Source organism: Lethenteron reissneri, chromosome 63 (genome assembly GCF_015708825.2).
Source record: "Lethenteron reissneri isolate LAM-NWPU_2019-01 chromosome 63, ASM1570882v1, whole genome shotgun sequence".
Classification (NCBI taxonomy): Eukaryota; Metazoa; Chordata; class Hyperoartia; order Petromyzontiformes; family Petromyzontidae; genus Lethenteron; species Lethenteron reissneri.
Window position 1 is genome coordinate 5,694,801 of NC_083841.1, and position 22,632 is coordinate 5,717,432.

The 22,632-nt window shown below is 52.8% G+C and overlaps 1 protein-coding gene across 1 annotated transcript in view; it reads left to right on the plus strand.

Annotated features, from left to right (window-relative positions):
• The window catches only part of LOC133358823 (protein kinase C beta type-like), a gene marked incomplete at its 5' end in the record, with an annotated part of 110,754 nt that overhangs the window by 11,531 nt on the left and 76,591 nt on the right, over nt 1-22,632 (plus strand). Inside the window, 7 exon segments of the mRNA XM_061577271.1 lie at nt 93-112; nt 115-188; nt 5,766-5,918; nt 13,959-14,132; nt 18,745-18,836; nt 20,066-20,128; nt 20,741-20,879. Coding sequence (XP_061433255.1) covers nt 93-112; nt 115-188; nt 5,766-5,918; nt 13,959-14,132; nt 18,745-18,836; nt 20,066-20,128; nt 20,741-20,879 — 715 coding nt within the window.

The window sequence follows — 22,632 nt, forward strand, 5'->3', positions numbered from 1 at the left end:
CAGATGGCGTGTGAAGCCTATAACGTGGTACGGGGTGCGGGGGGGGGGGGGGGGTCGGAGATCTTTGTCACTTCTTCGTGCCCGTGGCGCAGGTACAAGCTGCTGAGCCAGGAGGAGGGGAGTACTACAACGTGCCCATCGCTCCCGACATCGAGGATGGAGACACCGAGATGCGCCGCAAGTTTGAGGTGGGTGGTGGTGGGGGAGAGGTGGGGTGGGCAGGTGGGCGGGGGGGGGGGAGCTTTGCTCTATTTGAGGCTCAGAAAAACCACGGCTAAGTAACGGCGAAAGTTCTCTCTCTGGGATGCCGGAATTCCAAGATCGGGTGGGGGGTCATTGCTGGCTGCATCGAAAGCCTGGACCCAAAGAAAGAGAGACAGGGTGACCATCGCAGGAGTTCCATTGAAAGGCTGCAACGTAGAGGAGGAGGAAGACGATGCTGGTGGCGCACGCACGCGGCGATGAGGTGGAAATGAAACAGGTGGCGCTCCTTGGACGCGCGCGTGGATTCGGACGGACCACAACGGGACCGAATTAGAAGCGTCTCGTCGTCGTCGTTGTCGATTTTGTTGTTGTTCGAGAGAAATGGAAGGAACCGCAGAGAGACCGCAGAGAGAGACAGAGGAAATGAAATCACCCGCTTCTCTGTGGGTGCCGCTCCCCATCGAATGAGGGGCGCAGACTCAAGAATGTCGGCAGTAGCGGCATCTGTCCAGCGGGTGGACGAAGTAACGCGTGAGAAGCAAGCGATTACTGCGGCCCGTTTCCTCTCGGCGCCGCGTCGCGCTCTCCTCCGCCGTGTTCCATCGCTGCCCGTTCTCGCGGTGCGACACGCGGTGGCGGTGTTGCAGCGTCCCCACACTCGATTGGGTCTTTCGGTAAAGTCACGTGGATAGGTTCAGAAAAATTCCGACAAAAATTGCACCCTCACTCCCACCCACCCACCTCTCTCTCCTCCTCTTCCTCCCCCCCTGCTCCCCTCTCTCTCCTCTTCCTCCTCCTTCTCATCCTCCCCTCCCTCCTCCCCCCTCCCTCCTCTTCCCCCCCTCTCTCCTCCCCCCTCCCTCCCGTTCTCATCTCCCCTTTATCCTCCCCCCTCCCTCCTCCTTCTCATCCCCCCCTCTCTCCTCCCCCCTCCCTCCCATTCTCATCCCCCCCTCTCTCCTCCCCCCTCCTTCTCATCCCCCCTCTCTCCTCCCCCCTCCCTCATCCCCCCTCCCTCCTTCCCACCTCCCCCCTCCCTCCTTCCCTCCTCCCCCCTACTCTCCTCCCCCCTCCCTCCTCCTTCTCATCCTCCCCACTCTCCTCCCCCCCCCCCAAATTTGTCTTTTTTTTTTTACCTATGTGACTTTACCGAAAGACCCAAAGAATAGTAATTATTGTGGTCACAAAAGCTTTATGTCAAGATTTTGCAGCGTCCCTTCAACCGCTAGTCCCCCCCCCCCCCCACTCCTCTCCTACTCTTCAACATTTGACTCCCTTCTCCACGTTGGCTGGTCACCACGATCCACCTCGAGCGTGGGGGATCAGATGATTAATTCACTATGTAACACGATTTTTTTTCATGGGTAGTAAGTGTTATTTTCTTTTTATTGCTTATGCCTCTAAAGAATATAAAACGGCAATTATTCCCCACAAACTTTGCTTTTGTGACCAGGGCTTTACGTGAAGGAATGGCACAAATGCACACGTCACGTTTTCTCATTCAAAATAAGTACATTTCAAAATATCACTGTCCTGGTCACAAAAGCAAAGTTTGTGGGGGAACAATAGCCGTTTTCTGCACTTTTGAAGCATGAGCAATTCGGAAATAACATTTACTACCCAGGAACGAAACATGTGAATATGTTTTTGTTACACAGTGAATTATTTATCTGGAAGGGTGGCCGGGCAGCTTCCTCCGGAGGTCAGAGGGGGGAACGCTGCCGAGCCGGTTCGCATCCAGGATAGGGCCACTGCTGCTGCTACTGCTGCCACTGCTGCTGCCACTGCTGCTGCCACTGCTGCTACTACTGCTACTGCTATTGCCGCTGCTGCTGCTACTGCTCCTGCCACTGCTACTGCCACTGCTGCTGCTGCCACTGCCGCTGCTGCTGCCGCTGCTGCTGCTGCCACTGCTGCTGCTGCTACTGCCCTGCTACTGCTGCCACTGCCGCTGCTGCTGCCGCTGCTGCTGCCACTGCTACTGCCGCTGCCGCTGCTGCTGCCGCTGCTGCTGCTGCTGCCGCTGCTGCTGCCACTGCTACTGCTGCCGCCGCTGCTGCTGCCGCTGCTGCTGTCGCTGCTGCTGCTGCTGCTACTGCTGCTGCTACTGCTGCCGCTGCTGCTGCCACTGCTACTGCTGCCGCCACTGCTGCTGCCGCTGCTGCTGCCACTGCTACTGCTGCTGCCGCTGCTGCTGCCGCTGCTGCTGCTGCCGCTGCTGCTGCCGCTGCTGCTGCTGCTGCTGCCGCTGCTGCTGCCACTGCTACTGCTGCTGCCGCTGCTGCTGCCGCTGCTGCTGCTGCCGCTGCTGCTGCCGCTGCTGCTGCTGCCGCTGCTGCTGCTGCGACTGCTGCTGCTGCTGCTGCTACTGCCGCTGCTGCTGCCGCTGCTGCCACCCGTTGTTTCAAGCGCGTTTTGAAGTTTTCGTGACTGCAAGGATTCATACTCTGGTTTTTTCGGTAAAGTCACGTAGGTAGAAAGTTTAAATAAATAAAATCACGACGTTTCGGGCGCAACACAAGCATCCTTCTTCAGGTGGGGACAACTTAGCGAAAGCAGACGTGGTGTGATTTAATTTATTTACATTTTTTACCTACGTGACTTTACCGAAAAGACCAAAGATTGTGTGTTCTCACGTGCGGGGAATTCATGGTCTCGGCCCGGTAGCCCAGCGATTTACGTAGAGACGCGTGGACTTATTACGTAGAAACCCGTAGACTCGCACGGAGACCCATGGACTCATACAGAGATCTGTAGACATACATTGAGACCCGTAGACTCACACAGACCAGTGGACTCACACGGAGACCTATGGACTCATACAGAGATCTGTAGACATACATCGAGACCCGTAGACTCACACAGACCAGTGGACTCACACGGAGACCTATGGACTCATACAGAGATCTGTAGACATACATTGAGACCCGTAGACTCACACAGAGACCCGTGGACTCGCACGGAGACCCATGGACTCATACAGAGATCTGTAGACATACATCGAGACCCGTAGACTCACACAGACCAGTGGACTCACACGGAGACCTATGGACTCATACAGAGATCTGTAGACATACATTGAGACCCGTAGACTCACACAGAGACCCGTGGACTCGCACAGAGACCCATGGACTCATACAGAGATCTGTAAACATACATAGAAACCCATAGACTCACATGGAGACCCATAGACTCACACAGATACCCATAGTCTCACACAGACACCCATACACTCTATAAAAACTAAAAATTCATAAATATTTGTTTTATTTTAGCAGGGTAAGGCCCCTCTGAGCTATGTAGTAGCTCCTTTTGAGCAGCGATCACCTGGCCTATCACAACACGATAGCTCAACGAAGTGGGGTCACGTATGTAAATGTACAGCAGCCAAATACTCTAAGCACGTGACGTTGATTCTAAACGTGGATGGGAAAAAACGGAGGTCCCGGAGAAAAATCCACGTGTCCATGGGGAGAGAGAGGAAGTCACGCCAAACTCCAAATATACAGCAGCAGCATGCGTCGTCAGTGTCGGGATCGAACCCACGACATCCTGTATACCAGGCGAGGTAGTTAACATCTCCTAGCCACCGTGATGATGATGATGAGAGAGAGACATGCCGACTCCAAATGTACAGCAGGCATCAGGGTTGGGATAGAACCCACGACCTCCTGTGCACCTGGCGAGGTAGTTAACATCTCCTAGCCCCCGTGATGATGATGAGAGAGAGACACGCCGACTGCAAATGTACAGCAGGCGTCAGGGTTGGGATAGAACCCACGACCTCCTGTGCACCAGGCGAGGTAGTTAACATCTCCTAGCCCCCGTGATGATGATGAGAGAGAGACATGCCGACTCCAAATGTACAGCAGGCGTCAGGGTTGGGATAGAACCCACGACCTCCTGTGCACCAGGCGAGGTAGTCAACATCTCCTAGCCACCGTGATGATGATGATGATGAGAGAGACATGCAAACTCCAAATATACAGCAAGCATCGTCGGGGTCGGGATCGAACCCATGACCTCCTGTACACCAGGCGAGGTAGTTAACATCTCCTAGCCACCGTGATGATGGTGAGAGAGAGAGGCACGCACACTCCAAATATATAGCAGTCATCGTCGGGGTCGGGATCGAACCCACGAACTCCTGTGCACCAGGCGAGGTAGTCAACATCTCCTAGCCACCGTGATGATGATGATGCTGTTGATGTTGTACGTGTTATCGTTAATGCCGATTGTTGACGGTAATGTTGCTGTTGATTTTGTTAATGTTGATGTTAATTGTGATGTGGATGTTGATGGTGTTGACGATGTTGATGTTGTTCATGATGTTGCTGATGTTTTTGATGATGTGGATGTCGTTGTTGTTAATGTTGTTGATATCGCTGATGTTAATGTTGTTGATGTTGTTCACGATGATGTTGTTCATGTTCTTGATGATGTTGTTGATGTTTTTGATGATGTTGATGTTAATGTTGTTGTTGATGTAAATGTTGTTGTTGATGTCAATGTTGTTGATATTGCTGATGTCAATGTTGTTTAAGTTGTGAATGATGTTGTTGATGTTGTTCACGATGATGTTGTTCATGTTTTTGATTATGTTGTTGTTGATGTTCATGTAAATGTTGTTGATATCGCTGATGTTAATGTTGTTGATGTTGTTTAATTTGTGAATTATGTTGCTGGTGTTGTTCATGATGATAATGTTGAAGATGATGATGTTGTTGTTGTTGTTGATGTTGTTTAAGTTGTGAATTATGTTAATGTTGTTCATGATCTTGATGGTGTTGATGTTAATGTTGTTTAAGTTGTGAATAATGCTGTTTATGTTGTTCATGATTATGTTGTTGTTGTTCATAATGTTGATGATGATGATGGTGTTGATGTTAATATTGCTGCTTATGTTAATGTTGTTGATGTTGTTGATGTTGTTTAGGTTGTGAATGATGTTGTTGATGTTGTTTGTGATGACGTTGATGTTGTTCATAATGTTGATGATGTTGTTGTTGATGTTGTTTATGATGAAATTGATGTTGTTTAAGTTGTGAATAATGTTGTTCATGATTATGTTGTTGTTGTTCATAATGTTGATGATGATGATGGTGTTGATGTTCATATTGCTGCTTATGTTAATGTTGTTGATGTTGTTGATGTTGTTGATGTTGTTGATGTTGTTTAGGTTGTGGATGATGTTGTTGATGTTGTTCGTGATGACGTTGATGTTGTTTATAATGTTGATGATGATGTTGTTGATGTTGTTTATGATGAAGTTGATGTTGTTTAAGTTGTGAACAATGTTGTCCATGATGATGTTGACGTTGTTGTTGTGATGTTGTTTATGATGTTTAAGTTGTGAATCATGTTGTCCATGATGATGTTGACGTTGTTGTTGTGATGTTGTTTATGATGTTTAAGTTGTGAATCATGTTGTCCATGATGATGTTGACGTTGTTGTTGTGATGTTGTTTATGATGTTTAAGTTGTGAATAATGTTGTCCATGATGATGTTGACGTTGTTGTTGCGATGTTGACGACGACGCCGCTGTCCTCGCCGTGTCCAGAAAGCTCGCCTGGGCCCCAGCGTGAAGCCGCGTGGGTCTGACGAGCGGCGTGCCAACAGCCTCTCGGCCATCCTCAACAACGCCAACGTGGACCGCGTCAAGGCGGACGACTTCAACTTCCTCATGGTGCTGGGCAAGGGCAGCTTCGGCAAGGTGGGGCCTCCTCCCTCCCCTCTCTCTCTCTCTCCCTCCCTCCCCTCCTCCCTTCACTCCCTCCCTCCTCTCTCCCTCCCTCCTCCCCTCCCCTCCTCCTCTTCCTACCCTCCCTCCCTCCCTCCCCCCTCCCTCTCTCCCTCCCCTCCCCTCCCCCCTCCCCTCCCTCCCCCCACTCCCTTCCCTCCACTCCCCTCCCTCCCCTACCCTCCCCTCCCCCCTCCCCTCCTTCCCTCCTTTTTTTTTAAAACGATCAGACGAGAAAGATGCTCAGTCTTTCGGCACTTTACTTCGTTCATCATGTCGTTTGTTTGTATTTTTCTTTTAATCAAAGATTTTACGCGAGTTTCCCGTGTAACATTAGTCCCATTGTGTGTTACGGTGTTCATAGACACCAACAAGAAAACAAATCATCCTCAAAATACCCATCACCAGATCCCCTGCTGCTGCGCTACCAGCACCATAGCGGCGAAAGGCAACTGCCTGACCTCCCTCCCCCTCCCTCCCTCCCTCCCTCCCTCCCTCCCTCCCTCCCTCCCTCCCTCCCTCCCTCCCTCCCTCCCTCCCTCTCTCCCTCCACTCCCTCCTCCCCCTTCCCTCCTTCTCACCCCCCCCTACTCCTACCTCCCTCCTCTCCCCTTCCTCCACTCCCTCCCCCTTCCCCTCCCTCCCCCCTCCCCTCCCTCCCTCCCCCCCTCCACTCCCCTCCCTCCCTCCACTCCCCTCCCTCCCCTTCCTCCCCCCTCTTCCCTTCTCACTCTTCCTCCTGCTTCTCATCCCCCCCTCCCACCTTCCCTCCTCCCCCTCCCTCCTACTTCTCATCCCCCCCTCTCTCCTCACTTCTTCCCTCCCTCCCCCCTTCGCCCCATCTCCCGACTTCCCTCCCCCCTCCCTCCTCCCTCCTCGTATATAGATCTATAAATACAGGGTGTTTTAAAAGATGGACCCAATATCAAAGTAGTACTGCTTTGAAATTGTGTCCATCTTTTTGAAACACCCTGTTTATTGCAAGGCGCTTTACAAGAATCATGAGATTGTACATAACATGACAGTGGTGGAGATAACGAAGAGTGGTGGTTGTTGTTGTTGTTATTACAAGTGGTGGTAGTGTAGTTACGGTGATAGTAGGACAGGCGGGAGTGGTTACGGTGAGGTGTTGGTAGGTGTGGTTATAGGGGTAGTGATAGGGGTAGTGATAGGGGTAGTGATAGGGGTAGTGATAGGGGTAGTGATAGGGGTAGTGATAGGGGCAGTAGTAGGGATAGTGGTAGGGGGTAGTGATAGGGGTAGTGATAAGGGTAGTGGTAGGGGTAGTGGTAGGGGTAGTGGTAGGGGTAGTGATAGGGGTAGTGATAGGGGCAGTAGTAGGGATAGTGGTAGGGGGTAGTGATAGGGTAGTGATAGGGGTAGTGGTAGGGGTAGTGATAGGGGCAGTAGTAGGGATAGTGGTAGGGGGTAGTGATAGGGGTAGTGGTAGGGGTAGTGGTAGGGGTAGTGGTAGGGGTAGTGATAGGGGTAGTGATAGGGGTAGTGGTAGGGATAGTGGTAGGGGGTAGTGATAGGGGTAGTGGTAGGGGTAGTGATAGGGGTAGTGGTAGGGGTAGTGGTAGGGGTAGTGGTAGGGGTAGTGATAGGGGTAGTGATAGGGGTAGTGATAGGGGTAGTGATAGGGGTGGTGATAGGGGTGGTGATAGGGGTGGTGATAGGGGTAGTGATAGGGGTAGGTGATAGGGGTGGTGATAGGGGTGGTGATAGGGGTGGTGATAGGGGTAGTGATAGGGGTAGTGATAGGGGTAGTGATAGGGGTAGTGATAGGGGTGGTGATAGGGGTAGTGATAGGGACAGTAGTAGGGGCAGTGCTAGGGGTAGTGATAGGGGTAGTGATAGGGGTAGTGGTAGGGGTAGTGATAGGGGCAGTGATAGGGGCAGTGATAGGGGCAGTGATAGGGGTAGTGATAGGGGTAGTGAGAGGAGTAGTGATAGGGGCAGTGATAGGGGTAGTGATAGGGGCAGTGATAGTGGCAGTGATAGGGGTAGTGAGAGGAGTAGTGATAGGGGTAGTGGTAGGGGTAGTGATAGGGGCAGTGATAGGGGCAGTGGTAGGGGTAGTGATAGGGACAGTAGTAGGGGTAGTGATAGGGGTAGTGATAGGGGCAGTGATAGGGGCAGTGATAGGGGCAGTGATAGGGGCAGTGATAGGGGCAGTGATAGGGGTAGTGATAGGGGTAGGATAGGGGTAGTGGTAGGGGTAGTGGTAGGGGCAGTGATAGGGGCAGTGCATAGGGGCAGTGGTAGGGGTAGTGATAGGGGTAGTGATAGGGGCAGTGATAGGGGCAGTGATAGGGGCAGTGATAGGGGTAGTGGTAGGGGTAGTGGTAGGGGTAGTGATAGGGGTAGTGATAGGGGTAGTGGTAGGGGTAGTGATAGGGGCAGTGATAGGGGCAGTGATAGGGGCAGTGGTAGGGGTAGTGGTAGGGGTAGTGATAGGGGCAGTGATGGTGGCAGTGATGGGGGTAGTGATGGGGGTAGTGATGGGGGTAGTGGTGGGGGTAGTGGTGGGGGTAGTGGTGGGGGTAGTGATGGGGTAGTGGTGGGGGTAGTGGTGGGGGTAGTGATAGGGGTAGTAATAGGTTTGGGGTAGTGGTAGGGATAGTGATAGGGGTAGTGATGGGGGTAGTGATAGGGGTAGTGGGTAGGGTAGTGATAGGGGTAGTGATAGGGGTAGTGATCGGGGTAGTGGATAGGGGTAGTGGTAGGGTAGTGGTAGGTGATATAGGTAGTGATAGGGGCAGTGATAGGGGTAGTGGTAGGGGTAGTGATAGGGGTAGTGATAGGGGTAGTGATAGGGGCAGTGATAGGGGCAGTGATAGGGGCAGTGATAGGGGCAGTGGTAGGGGTAGTGGTAGGGGTAGTGGTAGGGGTAGTGATAGGGGCAGTGATAGGGGCAGTGATAGGGGTAGTGATAGGGTAGTGGTAGGGGTAGTGGTAGGGGTAGATAGGTAGTGATAGGGTAGTGATAGGGTATGATAGGGGCAGTGATAGGGGCAGTGATAGGGGCAGTGGTAGGGGCAGTGGTAGGGGCAGTGGTAGAGGCAGTGATAGGGGCAGTGATAGGGGTAGTGATAGGGGCAGTGATAGGGGCAGTGTGAGGGGTAGTGATAGGGGCAGTGATGGAGGTTGGGGCAGTGATAGGAGTAGTGATAGGGGTAGTGATAGGGGTAGGCCTTTTCATACCTGGGGAGCAGGGAGAAGCCAGCAGTAGCAGCAGGATGGTGACGACGATGACGACGATATTGATGATGATCTTGACGATGTTGGACTCGGGGAGAAGAGATGTGGGTTGATTTTAATGACGGAACGGAGGCAGGTGAGTGAATAAGATTGTTTTACATGCCCAGTACGGTGTTTACCCCCCCCCCTCCTGCCCCCCCCCCCCGCTCCGCTCCCAGCCCCCCACTGCCCCCCCTTCGCCACTGTTAGGAGGCTTTGCTCCCTTGTGATGGGCGGAGGGCCGATGGGACGGGGGCGGCATGACGAACGATGTCCATTGTGCGCTCTTTGCCGCGGGAGTAACAACGGTAATTGGATCTGCTCGCTGGATGTGAATGAACCCATTATGAAAAGAGCACAAATTGTATTTACCCCGGCTCATTATAATGCCCGACATTAATGGCGTTGGGCCCCCCCGCCTTGAACGAGGCGAAGACAAAGATGCCCCGTGTAGCCTGTGACGGACTGTCAGGGCAAGTGCTGTTAGCGAGCGGCGCTCTACGAAGGCCGGCCAGGACCACGTCCGGCCGCCTTTGTCTCCCCAGTGGCGATGTTCGCACACCGCACCAGGTCCTCATTTGAGGCTGAGTCGAGTTCAAGTTCATTGATTAGGTATAGCCCTGTGAGCCATTCGGCTCTTGAATCGGGTGCAACCGCAACAAACAGAAAACAAAAACACGAACAAAAAAACATCTTTAAGTGAATATGTGACCGAGTGCAAACAGAAAATCCAAGAAAAGACAGCAAAATATTGCAGAGTCGACCTAGGGGAGGCCCAGGACCGGTTCAGATAATCGTCACCGGTGTTGGCCGTGAGCGGGAATCGAACTCGGGTTCGTAGCGCAGCGTAGCGCTAACCGCTGCTACCACCGCTCCCCACCCAACACACACGCACAAAGACAAAGATCCCCCGTGTAGCCTCCAACAAACTGTGGGGGCAAGTGCCGTTAACGAGCAGCAGCAACGAAGGCCGTCACGGCACCGCCCCCGGCCGCCTTTGTCTCCCCGATGCCTACGTTTACACGCCGCACCAGGTGCTCGTTTGAGGCCGAGTCTACCTAGGCGAGGTCAACCTCGGACCGAGGTCGCTGATGCTGAGCGTTCGTAGCGCAGTGCGCTAACCCCCCCGCACGCTCGTTCGTGTCACGTACAGCCCTTGGGGGGGCAATCCACTGCTGGATGATGTCCACCCCATGCTCCATCTATGTCGCATACACAGGCACCGCTGCTGCTGCTACTGCTGCTATCCAGGCTCGAGCCGGCTTAGCTTGCGAGACCTGGCGAGTGTTTTTTCTCGTCGTCGTCGATGATTTGCTTTGGCGGTGAGCCCCCCCCCCCCCCGCAACACCTCCGCTTACCAAAATAACCCCGCGGAATGAGAAGAATGATCGCGTGGAGTGCACTCGCACGCCCACTCATGCAGCAACGCCCCGCCTCCCTCCCCTCCCTCCACTCCCTCTCTGTCTCCCTCCCCTCCCCTGTCTGCCTCTCTCCGCTCCCTCCCTGCCTCCGCTCTCTTCCTCCACTCCCTGCCTCCCTCCCCTCCCTCCCTCCCCTCCCTCCCCTCCCTCCCTGCCTCCCCTCCCTCCCCTCCCTCCCCTCCCTCCCCTGCCTCCCCTCCCTCCCCTCCCTCCCCTCCCTCCCCTCCCTCCCTGCCTCCCCTCCCTCCCCTCCCTCCCCTCCCTCCCCTCCCTCCCCTCCCTCCCCTCCCTCCCCTCCCTCCCCTCCCTCCCTCCCTGACTCCCTCCGCTCCCTCCCTCCCTGCCTCCGCTCTCTGCCTCCCTCCCTCCCCTCCCTCCCTGCCTCCCTCCCCTCCCTCCCATCCCTCCATCCCTCCTCTCCCCTCTCTCTGTCCCACTCCCCCCTTTCCACCTCCCTCGATTGCATATAAAGTGGCTCCTAATACGCTCGCGCAAGCGACAGCAGCAGGAGAGACGGTAGCAGCACACGGAGATGGAGCGCGACGGATTCTAGACGGGTTCTAGACGGTTCTGAACGGGTCTAGACACTGGTCTAGACGGGTCTAGACACTGGTCTAGACCGGTGTCTAGACGGTTCTAGACACTGGTCTAGACGGGTCTAGACACTGGTCTAGACCGGTGTCTAGACGGTTCTAGACACTGGTCTAGACGGGTCTAGACACTGGTCTAGACCGGTGTCTAGACGGTTCTAGACACTGGTCTAGACGGGTCTAGACACTGGTCTAGACCGGTGTCTAGACGGTTCTAGACACTGGTCTAGACGGGTCTAGACACTGGTCTAGACCGGTCTAGACTGATCTTGGCAAGACGGCTCCGATGCAGCGTCCGCCTGCTCTGCAATGCGGTCCGCCTGAATCAGAATCCGAAGATATTTATAATCATACTTCGAGGGACTCCGACGTCTCAACGAATTCCAAGCGTGGCCTTGGTCGTGCGATGAGACACTTATTTGGCAAATTTAAAAAACCCGCTCCTGTCCGCCCGCCTCTCATACCTTCGCCAACCGGCAAACGAATCACCATCCCGACCAGCATGGCGAGAAGAGAGGAGGTCTTCATCAAAAGTCCGTGATAATAATTCGTGGTTTTATCTTTCACCTCCCAACCGGCTCGGCGTTGAGCGGCGAGCGGCTTGCGGTGGAGAGAGGTCGAGATTTCAAACCCTGGAAACTCGCCTGATGTTGTCGTTGTTGTTGCTGCAATCACCGGCGAAACGTCACGATTACTCACATTGTAAATATTTCGGGTTTACTCTCCCATCACACCGGTGGTGCTCAAGTAGTAGCTATCCATAATAGGGGAGGGGGTGGCTAGATCGTGTAAATATAAATGTGTCGTTAAACCCGCCACCGCCCGACACAGCCAGTTAGTAAGGGGTTTGTCATGTAAACAGACGTGCTGATTAGTTACTAGTAGAACACACACCGGTGTGTGTTGAACTAGCACACTACACTATACACTACACTATACACTACACTATACACTACACTATACACTACACTATACACTACACTATACTCTGCACTATACACTACACTATACACTACTACACTATACACTACACTTTACACTACACTATACACTACACTATACACTACACTACACACTACACTATATACTACACTATATACTACACTATACACTACACTATACACTACACTATACACTACACTATACACTACACTATACACTACACTATACACTACACTATACACTACTACACTATACACTACTACACTATACACTACACTATACACTACACACTACACTATACACTACACTATACACTACACTATACACTACTACACTATACACTACACTATACACTACTACACTATACACTACTACACTATACACTACTACACTATACACTACACTATACACTACACTATACACTACACTATACACTACACTACACTATACACTACACTATACACTACACTATACACTATACACTACACTATACACTACACTATACACTACACTATACACTGCACTATACACTGCACTATACACTATACTATACACTACACTATACACTACACTATACACTACACTATACACTACACTATACACTACTATACACTACACTATACACTATACTATACACTGCACTACACACTGCACTATACACTCCACTATAATTGTAAATGTTGTAGTGGGTTTACTCTCCAACACACAACCGGTGTATGCTGAACTAGTATACTACACTATACACTACACTACACGCTACACTACACGCTACACTACACACTACACTATACACTACACTATACACTACACTATACACTACAATTGTAAATGTTGTAGTGGGTTTACTCTCCAACACACAACCGGTGTGTGCTGAACTAGTATACTACACTACACACTACACTACACGCTACACCACACGCTACACTAAACTATATACTACACTATACACTACACTATACACTACACTATACACTACACACTACAATTGTAAATGTTGTAGTGGGTTTACTCTCCAGCACACAACCGGTGTGTGTGCTGGACTAGTAACGAATTGGCCACATGTTGTTTACGTGACAAACGCTTGCTAATTGGCTGTCGGGCGGTGGCGGGTTTAACGACACCTTCACATTCACGTGAACTAACCCAAAAAAACCTCTTCTCAGCAGCCTGCATCATTGAATGTTTCGTTTTAAATCCACGCAGTTCAAGTAGAGATGGTGGTATTGTAGTGGCATCGTAGTTTGACTCCTGCTCAGGGCCAACACCGGTGACAATTATCTGAACCGACGCTGGGCCTCCCCTAGGTAGACTCAGCCTTAAATGAGTACCTGGTGCGCTGTGTAAACTTCGCCACTGGGAGAGACAAAGGCAAGCCGGTCGTGGTGCTGGCCACCCACCCCCTCGTGTTACCGCGCCAGCCTTCACAGATAATTGTTTCATTGGTTTCATGGCTTTATTTTGGTGATTTTGAAAAGTGTATTGGTTTAGCCATGTTTGTTTGTTGTAGTACAGAGTTAGACCGATGGCCTTAATCTAAGTTGTCTTGTGGTTGTTGTTGGTTGTTTGACTTGCATCCCACTGGGATTTTTGCACACAGCGTTGGTGTACGGTGTTTTTTTCTGCAATATTTTGCTGTCTTTTCTTGGATTTTCTGTTTGCACTTAGTCACATAGTCACTTTAAGATGTTTCTTGTTCATGTTTTTGTTTTTTGTTTGTTGCGGTTGCACCCGATTCAAGAGCCGAATGGCTCACAGAGCTATACCTAATAAATGAACTTGAACTTGAACCCCCTTTGCCTCTGTGCGCGCGCGCGCAGGTGATGCTGGCAGAGCGCAAGGGCACGGACGAGCTGTACGCGATCAAGATCCTCAAGAAGGACGTGGTCATCCAGGATGACGACGTGGAGTGCACCATGGTGGAGAAGCGCGTGCTGGCGCTCGCCGAAAAGCCGCCCTTCCTCACCCAGCTGCACTCCTGCTTCCAGACCATGGTGGGTGCGGGCGGGCGGGCGGGCGGGCAGGCGGGTGAGGAGGTGGGCGAGCGGGCAGGCGGGTGAGCAGGTGGGCGAGTGGACAGGTGTGTGAGCAGGCGAGCGGGCAGGCGGGCGGGTAGGGCAAGCGGGCAGGTAAGCGAGCGAGCGAGTAGGTGGTTGAGTGGGGGGGGGCGAGCGGGCAAGTGGGTGAGCGAGCATGCAGGTGGGTGATCAGGCGAGTGGGCAAGTGGGTGAGCGAGCGGGTGGGTGAGGAGGTGGGCGAACGGGCAGGTGGGCAGGCGGGCGAGCGGGCGAGCAAGCGGGCGGGCGGGTGGGTGAGCAGGTGGGCGAGTGGGCAGGTGGGTGAGCAGGCGGGCGGGCGGGCGGGCGGGCGGGTGGGTAAGCGGGCAGGTAAGCGAGCGGGCGAGTAGGTGGTTGAGTGGGGGGCGGGCGAGCGGGCAAGTGGGTGAGCGAGCGGGCGGGCGGGTGGGTGGGTGGGCACGCCACCGTGTCTCTGTGTGGGGAGCGATCGCACAGCGGTTAAGCGCTGCTGCGCTACGACCCGGCAACCCGAGTTCGATTCCCGCTCATGTACCAATACCGGTGGCGAATAGCTAACCCGGTCCAGGGCCTTGGCCTAGACCAGGGGTCGGCAACCTACGGCTCCGGAGCCGCATGCGGCTCTTTACGGGCTGCTTCTTGACGATATGTACAGTATGTACAGTATGTACTCAGATGCATTGCGGCTCTTGAAATACTGAATTTTGTACCGAATTGTAAAGAAATGGCTCTTCTTGTTATTTTGGTTGCCGACCCCTGGCCTAGACCAACTAGGCTTTGAACGAGTCCCTGGTGTGCGGTGTGCGTAGTCAACATCGCCACTAGGGAGACAAAGGCGGCCTGGCGTGGTGCTTGGCCACCCAAACCCCACCTCGTGTGCCGTTCCGGCCTTCACAGACACCACAGATACTTGTGGTGTTTGAGACTAGGCTCTCAAGAAAGCTGTCTCTGGTGTGGACCAATCAGTTTCAAAGACAATGCATATTTTATCAGAGTATGTGTTTTTTGTTTGCATTCTGACCACAAGCATTGTGGTGAATGCAGACGTGATTCCTTGCAAAAGGTTTCAGTTTGGTGTTATAACATCTTAACACAGCTGTTTTGTTGCCGTAAAAAAGGGGGAAAACCCCTATTCTCATGTTCCCTGGGCATTCAGAAGGTAAAGAGAGAGAGAGACCGTTCTTTGCACTCGGTGGCAGAGAGGAGATGATGAGAGGGACAGGAGGTATGTGTGCTCTCCCCACCTCCGCATCGCCTGTCTCTCTGCGTGGCGCGCATCGCCTATCACGTGCCACGCCGCGTGCCGTGCCGCGTGCCACGCCGCTCTAACTGGGGGCTGTGACACCTTTCAACGCGCCGCTGACGGGACGGCGACAGGGCACGCCGTGGGTTTCCCCACGCGTGGACACACGTGGACACGCGGCTTTTGTTGAGCCGTCATTTGCGGCGGCCCAGGTCGCTTGTGGAAATGACAAGTTAATGCCTGTGTAATGCGAGCGTAAATGGGGTTGTTGCTGGACTCTGGCCCAATCACACAGCCCGAGGTATTGGGGGGCGGAGCCTGGTCTGCGGGGCGTGTGGGAGGGGCCACCGTTCACCTCGGCTCCAATGGGAGACCCATAGACTCACACAGAGACCCATAGACTCACACAGAGACCCATAGACTCACACAGAGACACATAGACTCACACAGAGACACATAGACTAACATAGAGACCCATAGACTCACACAGAGACCCATAGACTCAGAGACACATAGACTCACACAGAGACACATAGACTCACACAGAGACACATAGACTCACACAGAGACACATAGACTAACATAGAGACCCATAGACTCACACAGAGACCCATAGACTCAGAGACACATAGACTCACACAGAGACCCATAGACTCACACAGAGACACATAGACTCACACAGAGACACATAGACTAACATAGAGACCCATAGACTCACACAGAAACCCATAGACTCAGAGACACATAGACTCACACAGAAACCCATAGACTCACACAGAAACCCATAGACTCACAGAAACCCATAGACTCAGAGACACATAGACTCACACAGAGACCTGTAGGCTCACACAGAGATCCATAGACTCACACAGTAATCTGTAGGCTCACATAGAGACCCATAGACACACACAGAGACCCATAGACTCACACAAAGACCCATAGACTCACACAGAGACCCATAGACTCACACAGAAACCCATAGACTCAGAGACACATAGACTCACACAGAGACCTGTAGGCTCACATAGAGACCCATAGACACACACAGAGACCCATAGACTCACACAGAGACCCATAGACTCAGAGATACAGACTCACACAGAGACCTGTAGGCTCACATAGAGACCCATAGACTCACACAGAGACCCATAGACTCACACAGAGACCCATAGACTCACACAGAGACCCGTAGACTCACACAGAGACCTGTAGGCTCACATAGAGACCCATAGACTCACACAGAGACCCATAGCTCACTACAGAGACCCATAGACTCACACAGAGACCCACAGACTCACACAGAGACCCATAGACTCACACAGAGACCTGTAGGCTCACATAGAGACCCATAGACACACACAGAGACCCATAGACTCACACAGAGACCCATAGACTCAGAGACACAGACTCACACAGAGACCTGTAGGTTCACATAGAGACCCATAGACACACACAGAGACCCATAGACTCACACAGAGACCCATAGACTCACACAGAGACCTGTAGGCGCACATAGAGACCCATAGACACACACAGAGACCCATAGACTCACACAAAGACCCATAGACTCAGACACAGACTCACACAGAGACCTGTAGGCTCACATAGAGACCCATAGACACACACAGAGACCCATAGACTCACACAGAGACCCATAGACTCACACAGAGACCTGTAGGCTCACATAGAGACCCATAGACACACACAGAGACCCATAGACTCATACAGAGACACAGAGACTCACACAGACACCCATGGACTCACACAGAGACCCATGGACTCACACAGAGACCCATGGACTCACACAGAGACCCATAGACTCAGAGACACATAGACTCACACAGAGACCTGTAGGCTCACATCGAGACCCATAGAAACACACAGAGACCCATAGACTCACACAGAGACCCATAGACTCACACTCACACAGAGACCCATAGACTCATACAGAGACCCACAGACTCACACAGAGACCCACAGACTCACACAGAGACCCACAGACTCGCACAGAGACCCATAGACTCGCACAGAGACCCATAGACTCACACAGAGACCCACAGACTCACACAGACCCATAGACTTATAGACATGTAGACTCACGCAGAGACCCATAGACTCACACAGAGACCCATAGACTCACTACAGAGACACATAGACTCAGAGACCCATAGACTCGCACAGAGAGCCATAGACTCGCACAGAGACCCATAGACTCACACAGAGACCCATAGACTCACACAGAGACCCATAGACTCACACAGAGACCCATAGACTCACACAGAGACCCATAGACTCAGAGACACATAGACTCACACAGAGACCCATAGACTCGCACAGAGAGCCATAGACTCACACAGAGAGCCATAGACTCACACAGAGACCTATAGACTCAGAGACACATAGACTCACACAGAGAGCCATAGACTCGCACAGAGAGCCATAGACTCACACAGAGAGCCATAGACACACAGAGAGCCATAGACTCGCACAGAGACCCACAATGAGTTGTCCTTCTCCCTGCATCTCCGATTAGCACGGTTGGCTCTGTATGGTGCGAAAGAAGTTCTACATACACGCATACATTGCCCATAGACTCACACTGCCCACAGAAGTACAACATACACACACATGCTGGGTGCAAATCTCGCGTGATGTCTCTAACCTGCGTGTGCTCTCTGATCCACAAATTGCATTCTCTCTCCCAGTGCAATCCTCTGGTGTTGGCCAATCGTTTTCAGAGACAATGCAAACATTGATCGGTGCACGTTTGTTTTCACAAGCAGGTGTGTCTAATGCAGACTTGATGCCCATGCAATAGATGCTTGAACATCTTAACACGTCCTGTTTTACTGCCCCAGCAGGTAAAAGCTATTCCTATAATGATGACGTTTGCTTGTGTCGTGATCAAAACGTCGTGATCTATTTTCTAACTACGTGATTTTACCGAAAGAACCAAAGAGTATGGATGCCTGCAGTCACGAAAGCTTCAAATCAAGATTTCTATTATAACGTTTTCATCATTTTCCGTAATCTAACGTTGTGCTGTCTTGCTGGCGCTGCGGTTGTTTGCATCGTCGCCTGTGTGTGTGTCTGTGTTTATGTGTGTGTCTGTGTGTGTATATGTGTGTGTGTGTCTAAATGAGTACCTGGTGCATTGTGTAAACATCGCCACTAGGGAGACAAACGCGGTCGGGCGTGGTGCTGGCCACTCACCCCCCCCCCCCCCTCGTGTGCCTTGCCGGCCATCATAGGTACCGCTCGCTAACAGCACTTGCCCCAACAGTCTGTTACAGGCTATACGGGGGATCTTTGTCTTTGTGTGCGCAGGACCGCCTGTACTTCGTGATGGAGTACGTGAACGGGGGTGATCTCATGTACCAGATACAGCAGGTCGGGCGCTTCAAGGAGCCGCACACCGTGTAAGTGTTCCCACGGACACCATCCATCGTCCCGTTCATGACGAAGCCCCATCATCTCCCTCCCCGTGTCCCTCGGTCCCTCTGGCTCTCTCTACGGCTGGCGTGGCCTTCCTCCCTTCTTCCCTTACATTCGGCTCTGGCAGTGTCGGTCTATGGGCAATGTCAGTCTACGGGCAGTGTTAGTCTATGGGCAGTGTTAGTCTATGGGCAGTGTTAGTCTATGGGCAGTGTGAGTCTATGGGCAGTGTGAGTCTATGGGCAGTGTGAGTCTACGGGCAGTGTTAGTCTATGGGCAGTGTTAGTCTATGGGTAGTGTTAGTCTATGGGTAGTGTTAGTCTACGGGCAGTGTTAGTCTATGGGCAGTGTTAGTCTATGGGCAGTGTTAGTCTGTGGGCAATGTTAGTCTATGGGTAGTGTTAGTCTATGGGCAGTGTTAGTCTATGGGCAGTGTTAGTCTATGGGTAGTGTTAGTCTATGGACAGTGTTAATCTATGGACAATGTAAGTCTATGGGAAGTGTTAGTCTATGTGCAGTGTTAGTCTATGGGCAGTGTTGAGTCTATGGGCAATGTCAGTCTATGGGAAGTGTTAATCTATGGACAATGTGAGTCAATGGGCAGTGTTGTTCTTCGTGCCGATCACACCACCCCCGTCATGCACTGCTCACGGCACTTGCGCGGGCCCCCTTACAGTCTGTGACAGCTCTGGTGGGTAGGTGGTTGAGTGGGTGAGTGGGTGAGTGGCTGGGTGGGTGAGTGGCTGGGTGGGTGAGTGGCTGGGTGGGTGAGTGGCTGGCTGGGTGAGTGTCTGGCTGGGTGAGTGTCTGGGTGAGTGGCTGGCTGGGTGAGTGGGTGGCTGGGTGAGTGGGTGGCTGGGTGAGTGGCTGGGTGGGTGAGTGGGTGGCTGAGTGGCTGGGTGAGTGGGTGGCTGGGTGAGTGGGTGGCTGAGTGGCTGGGTGAGTGGGTGGGTGGGTGAGTGGGTGGCTGAGTGGCTGGGTGAGTGGCTGGGTGGGTGAGTGGGTGGCTGAGTGGCTGGGTGAGTGGCTGGGTGGGTGAGTGGGTGGCTGAGTGGCTGGGTGAGTGGGTGGCTGGGTGAGTGGGTGGCTGGGTGAGTGGCTGGGTGGGTGAGTGGGTGGCTGAGTGGCTGGGTGAGTGGGTGTCTGGGTGAGTGGGTGGCTGGGTGAGTGACTGGCTGGGTGGGTGAGTGGCCCTCTGTTACTCCCTCTCTAGGTTTTATGCCGGAGAGATCGCCGTGGGCCTCTTCTTCCTGCACACCAAAGGAATCATTTACAGGTGAGTGGCTTCAGCGCCTCGCATGGGGGGGTGGGTGGGGGGGGGGGGCGGGGTGGGGGGGGGCGGGGGTGGGGTGGGGGGGTAGGATGGGTGGAACAGCGACGACGACTTTCGCTGTTAAGGCCAAGCGCCGGCAAGGGCGAGCAAAATCTCGGCTGACGAAGACTCCAGACCTGAGACTTCTTAAGAATCTGGACCGTGTTCGGCCTCGCCTCAACAGACCCTACGGGAGGGGGGTGGGGAATCTTTGTCTTTGGTGGGTGGATGGGGGGGGCGGCGGGGTTCGCTGACTTTGCAGCACTTGCCCCAACAGTTTGTTAAGGTTGTATGGGGGATCTTTGGCTTTGGCGGGTGGGTGGGAGGGGGTCACTAACAGCACTTGCCCCAACAGTCTGTTAAGGCTACACGAGGGATCTTTGGCTTTGGCGGGTGGGTGGGAGGGGGTCACTAACAGCACTTGCCCCAACAGTCTGTTAAGGCTACACGAGGGATCTTTGTCTTTGGTGGGTGGGGTGTCGCTAACAGCACTTGCCCCAACACTCTGTTGAGGCTACACGGGGAGGATGGGGGATGACCTTTGTCTTTGTCTGGGCCGGGCTGGGGATGACACAGAGACCTGAAGCTGGACAACGTGATGCTGGACGCAGAGGGGCATATCAAGATCGCCGACTTCGGCATGTGCAAGGAGAACATGTGGGAGGCGATGACGACTCGCACCTTCTGCGGCACGCCCGACTACATCGCGCCCGAGGTGAGCGGCGGTGGGGGGAGGGGGACGCGGCTCGGGCGAGGGGTCCCGGTGCGAAACGACGGACGTATCCCCACCCCCACCCTACTCGGCCCCACTCGGCCCTACTCGTGGAGGCGGATTCTTTCACTCGATCGAGGATTGGGGGGTTCGTGGTTGAGAGTCTGGTGGTGTTTCGATTTAAATCTTTCGTGACTTGCAGGGATTCATCTTCTTGGTTCTTTCGGTAAAGTCACGTAGAAGGGAAATAATAAAAATAAAACATAATAAAATAATTCTCACGACGTTTCGGCCACAACGCAAGCAGCCGTCCTCAGGTGAAGAACAGGTCTGTCGGAAAGACAGCGTCTGAATGGACATAATAAGACAGTGTTTGAATGGACACTGTCTTTCCGACAGACCTGTTTTTCACCTGAGGACGGCTGCTTGCGTTGTGGCCGAAACGTCGTGAGAATTGTATTTTATTATGTTTTACTTGTATTATTTTATTATTTCCCTTCTACGTCACTTTACCGAAAGAACCAAGAAGTCTGGTCGTGGCTGAGAGTCGGGTTCCTGGTTGAGAGTGTGGTAGTGGTTGAAAGTATGGTGGTGGTTGAGAGTGTGGTGGTGGTTGAGAGTGTGGTGGTGGTGGTGGATAGTCTGGTAATGGTGGATAGTCTGGTCGTGGTTGAGAGTGTGGTGGTAGTTGAGAGTGTGGTAATGGTGGATAGTCTGGTAATGGTCGATAGTCTGGTCATGGTTGAGAGTGTGGTGGTGGTTGAGAGTGTGGTGATGGTGGAGAGTCTGGTCGTGGTTGAGAGTGTGGTGGTGGTTGAGAGTGTGGTGGTGGTGGATAGTTTGGTAATGGTTGATAGTCTGGTCATGGTTGAGAGTGTGGTGGTAGTTGAGAGTGTTGTGGTGGTTGAGAGTGTGGTGGTGGTGGATAGTCTGGTCGTGGTTGAGAGTGTGGTGATGGTGGATAGTCTGGTCGTGGTTGAGAGTGTGGTGATGGTGGATAGTCTGGTCATGGTTGAGAGTGTGGTGGTGGTTGAGAGTGTGGTGGTGGTTGAGAGTGTGGTGATGGTGGAGAGTCTGGTCGTGGTTGAGAGTGTGGTGGTGGTTGAGAGTGTGGTGGTGGTGGATAGTTTGGTAATGGTTGATAGTCTGGTCATGGTTGAGAGTGTGGTGGTGGTTGAGAGTGTTGTGGTGGTTGAGAGTGTGGTGGTGGTGGATAGTCTGGTCGTGGTTGAGAGTGTGGTGATGGTGGATAGTCTGGTCGTGGTTGAGAGTGTGGTGATGGTGGATAGTCTGGTCATGGTTGAGAGTGTGGTGGTGGTTGAGAGTGTGGTGGTGGTTGAGAGTGTGGTGATGGTGGAGAGTCTGGTCGTGGTTGAGAGTGTGGTGGTGGTTGAGAGTGTGGTGGTGGTGGATAGTTTGGTAATGGTTGATAGTCTGGTCATGGTTGAGAGTGTGGTGGTAGTTGAGAGTGTTGTGGTGGTTGAGAGTGTGGTGGTAGTTGAGAGTGTTGTGGTGGTTGAGAGTGTGGTGGTGGTGGATAGTCTGGTCGTGGTTGAGAGTGTGGTGATGGTGGATAGTCTGGTCGTGGTTGAGAGTGTGGTGATGGTGGATAGTCTGGTCATGGTTGAGAGTGTGGTGGTGGTTGAGAGTGTGGTGGTGGTTGAGAGTGTGGTGATGGTGGAGAGTCTGGTCGTGGTTGAGAGTGTGGTGGTGGTTGAGAGTGTGGTGGTGGTGGATAGTTTGGTAATGGTTGATA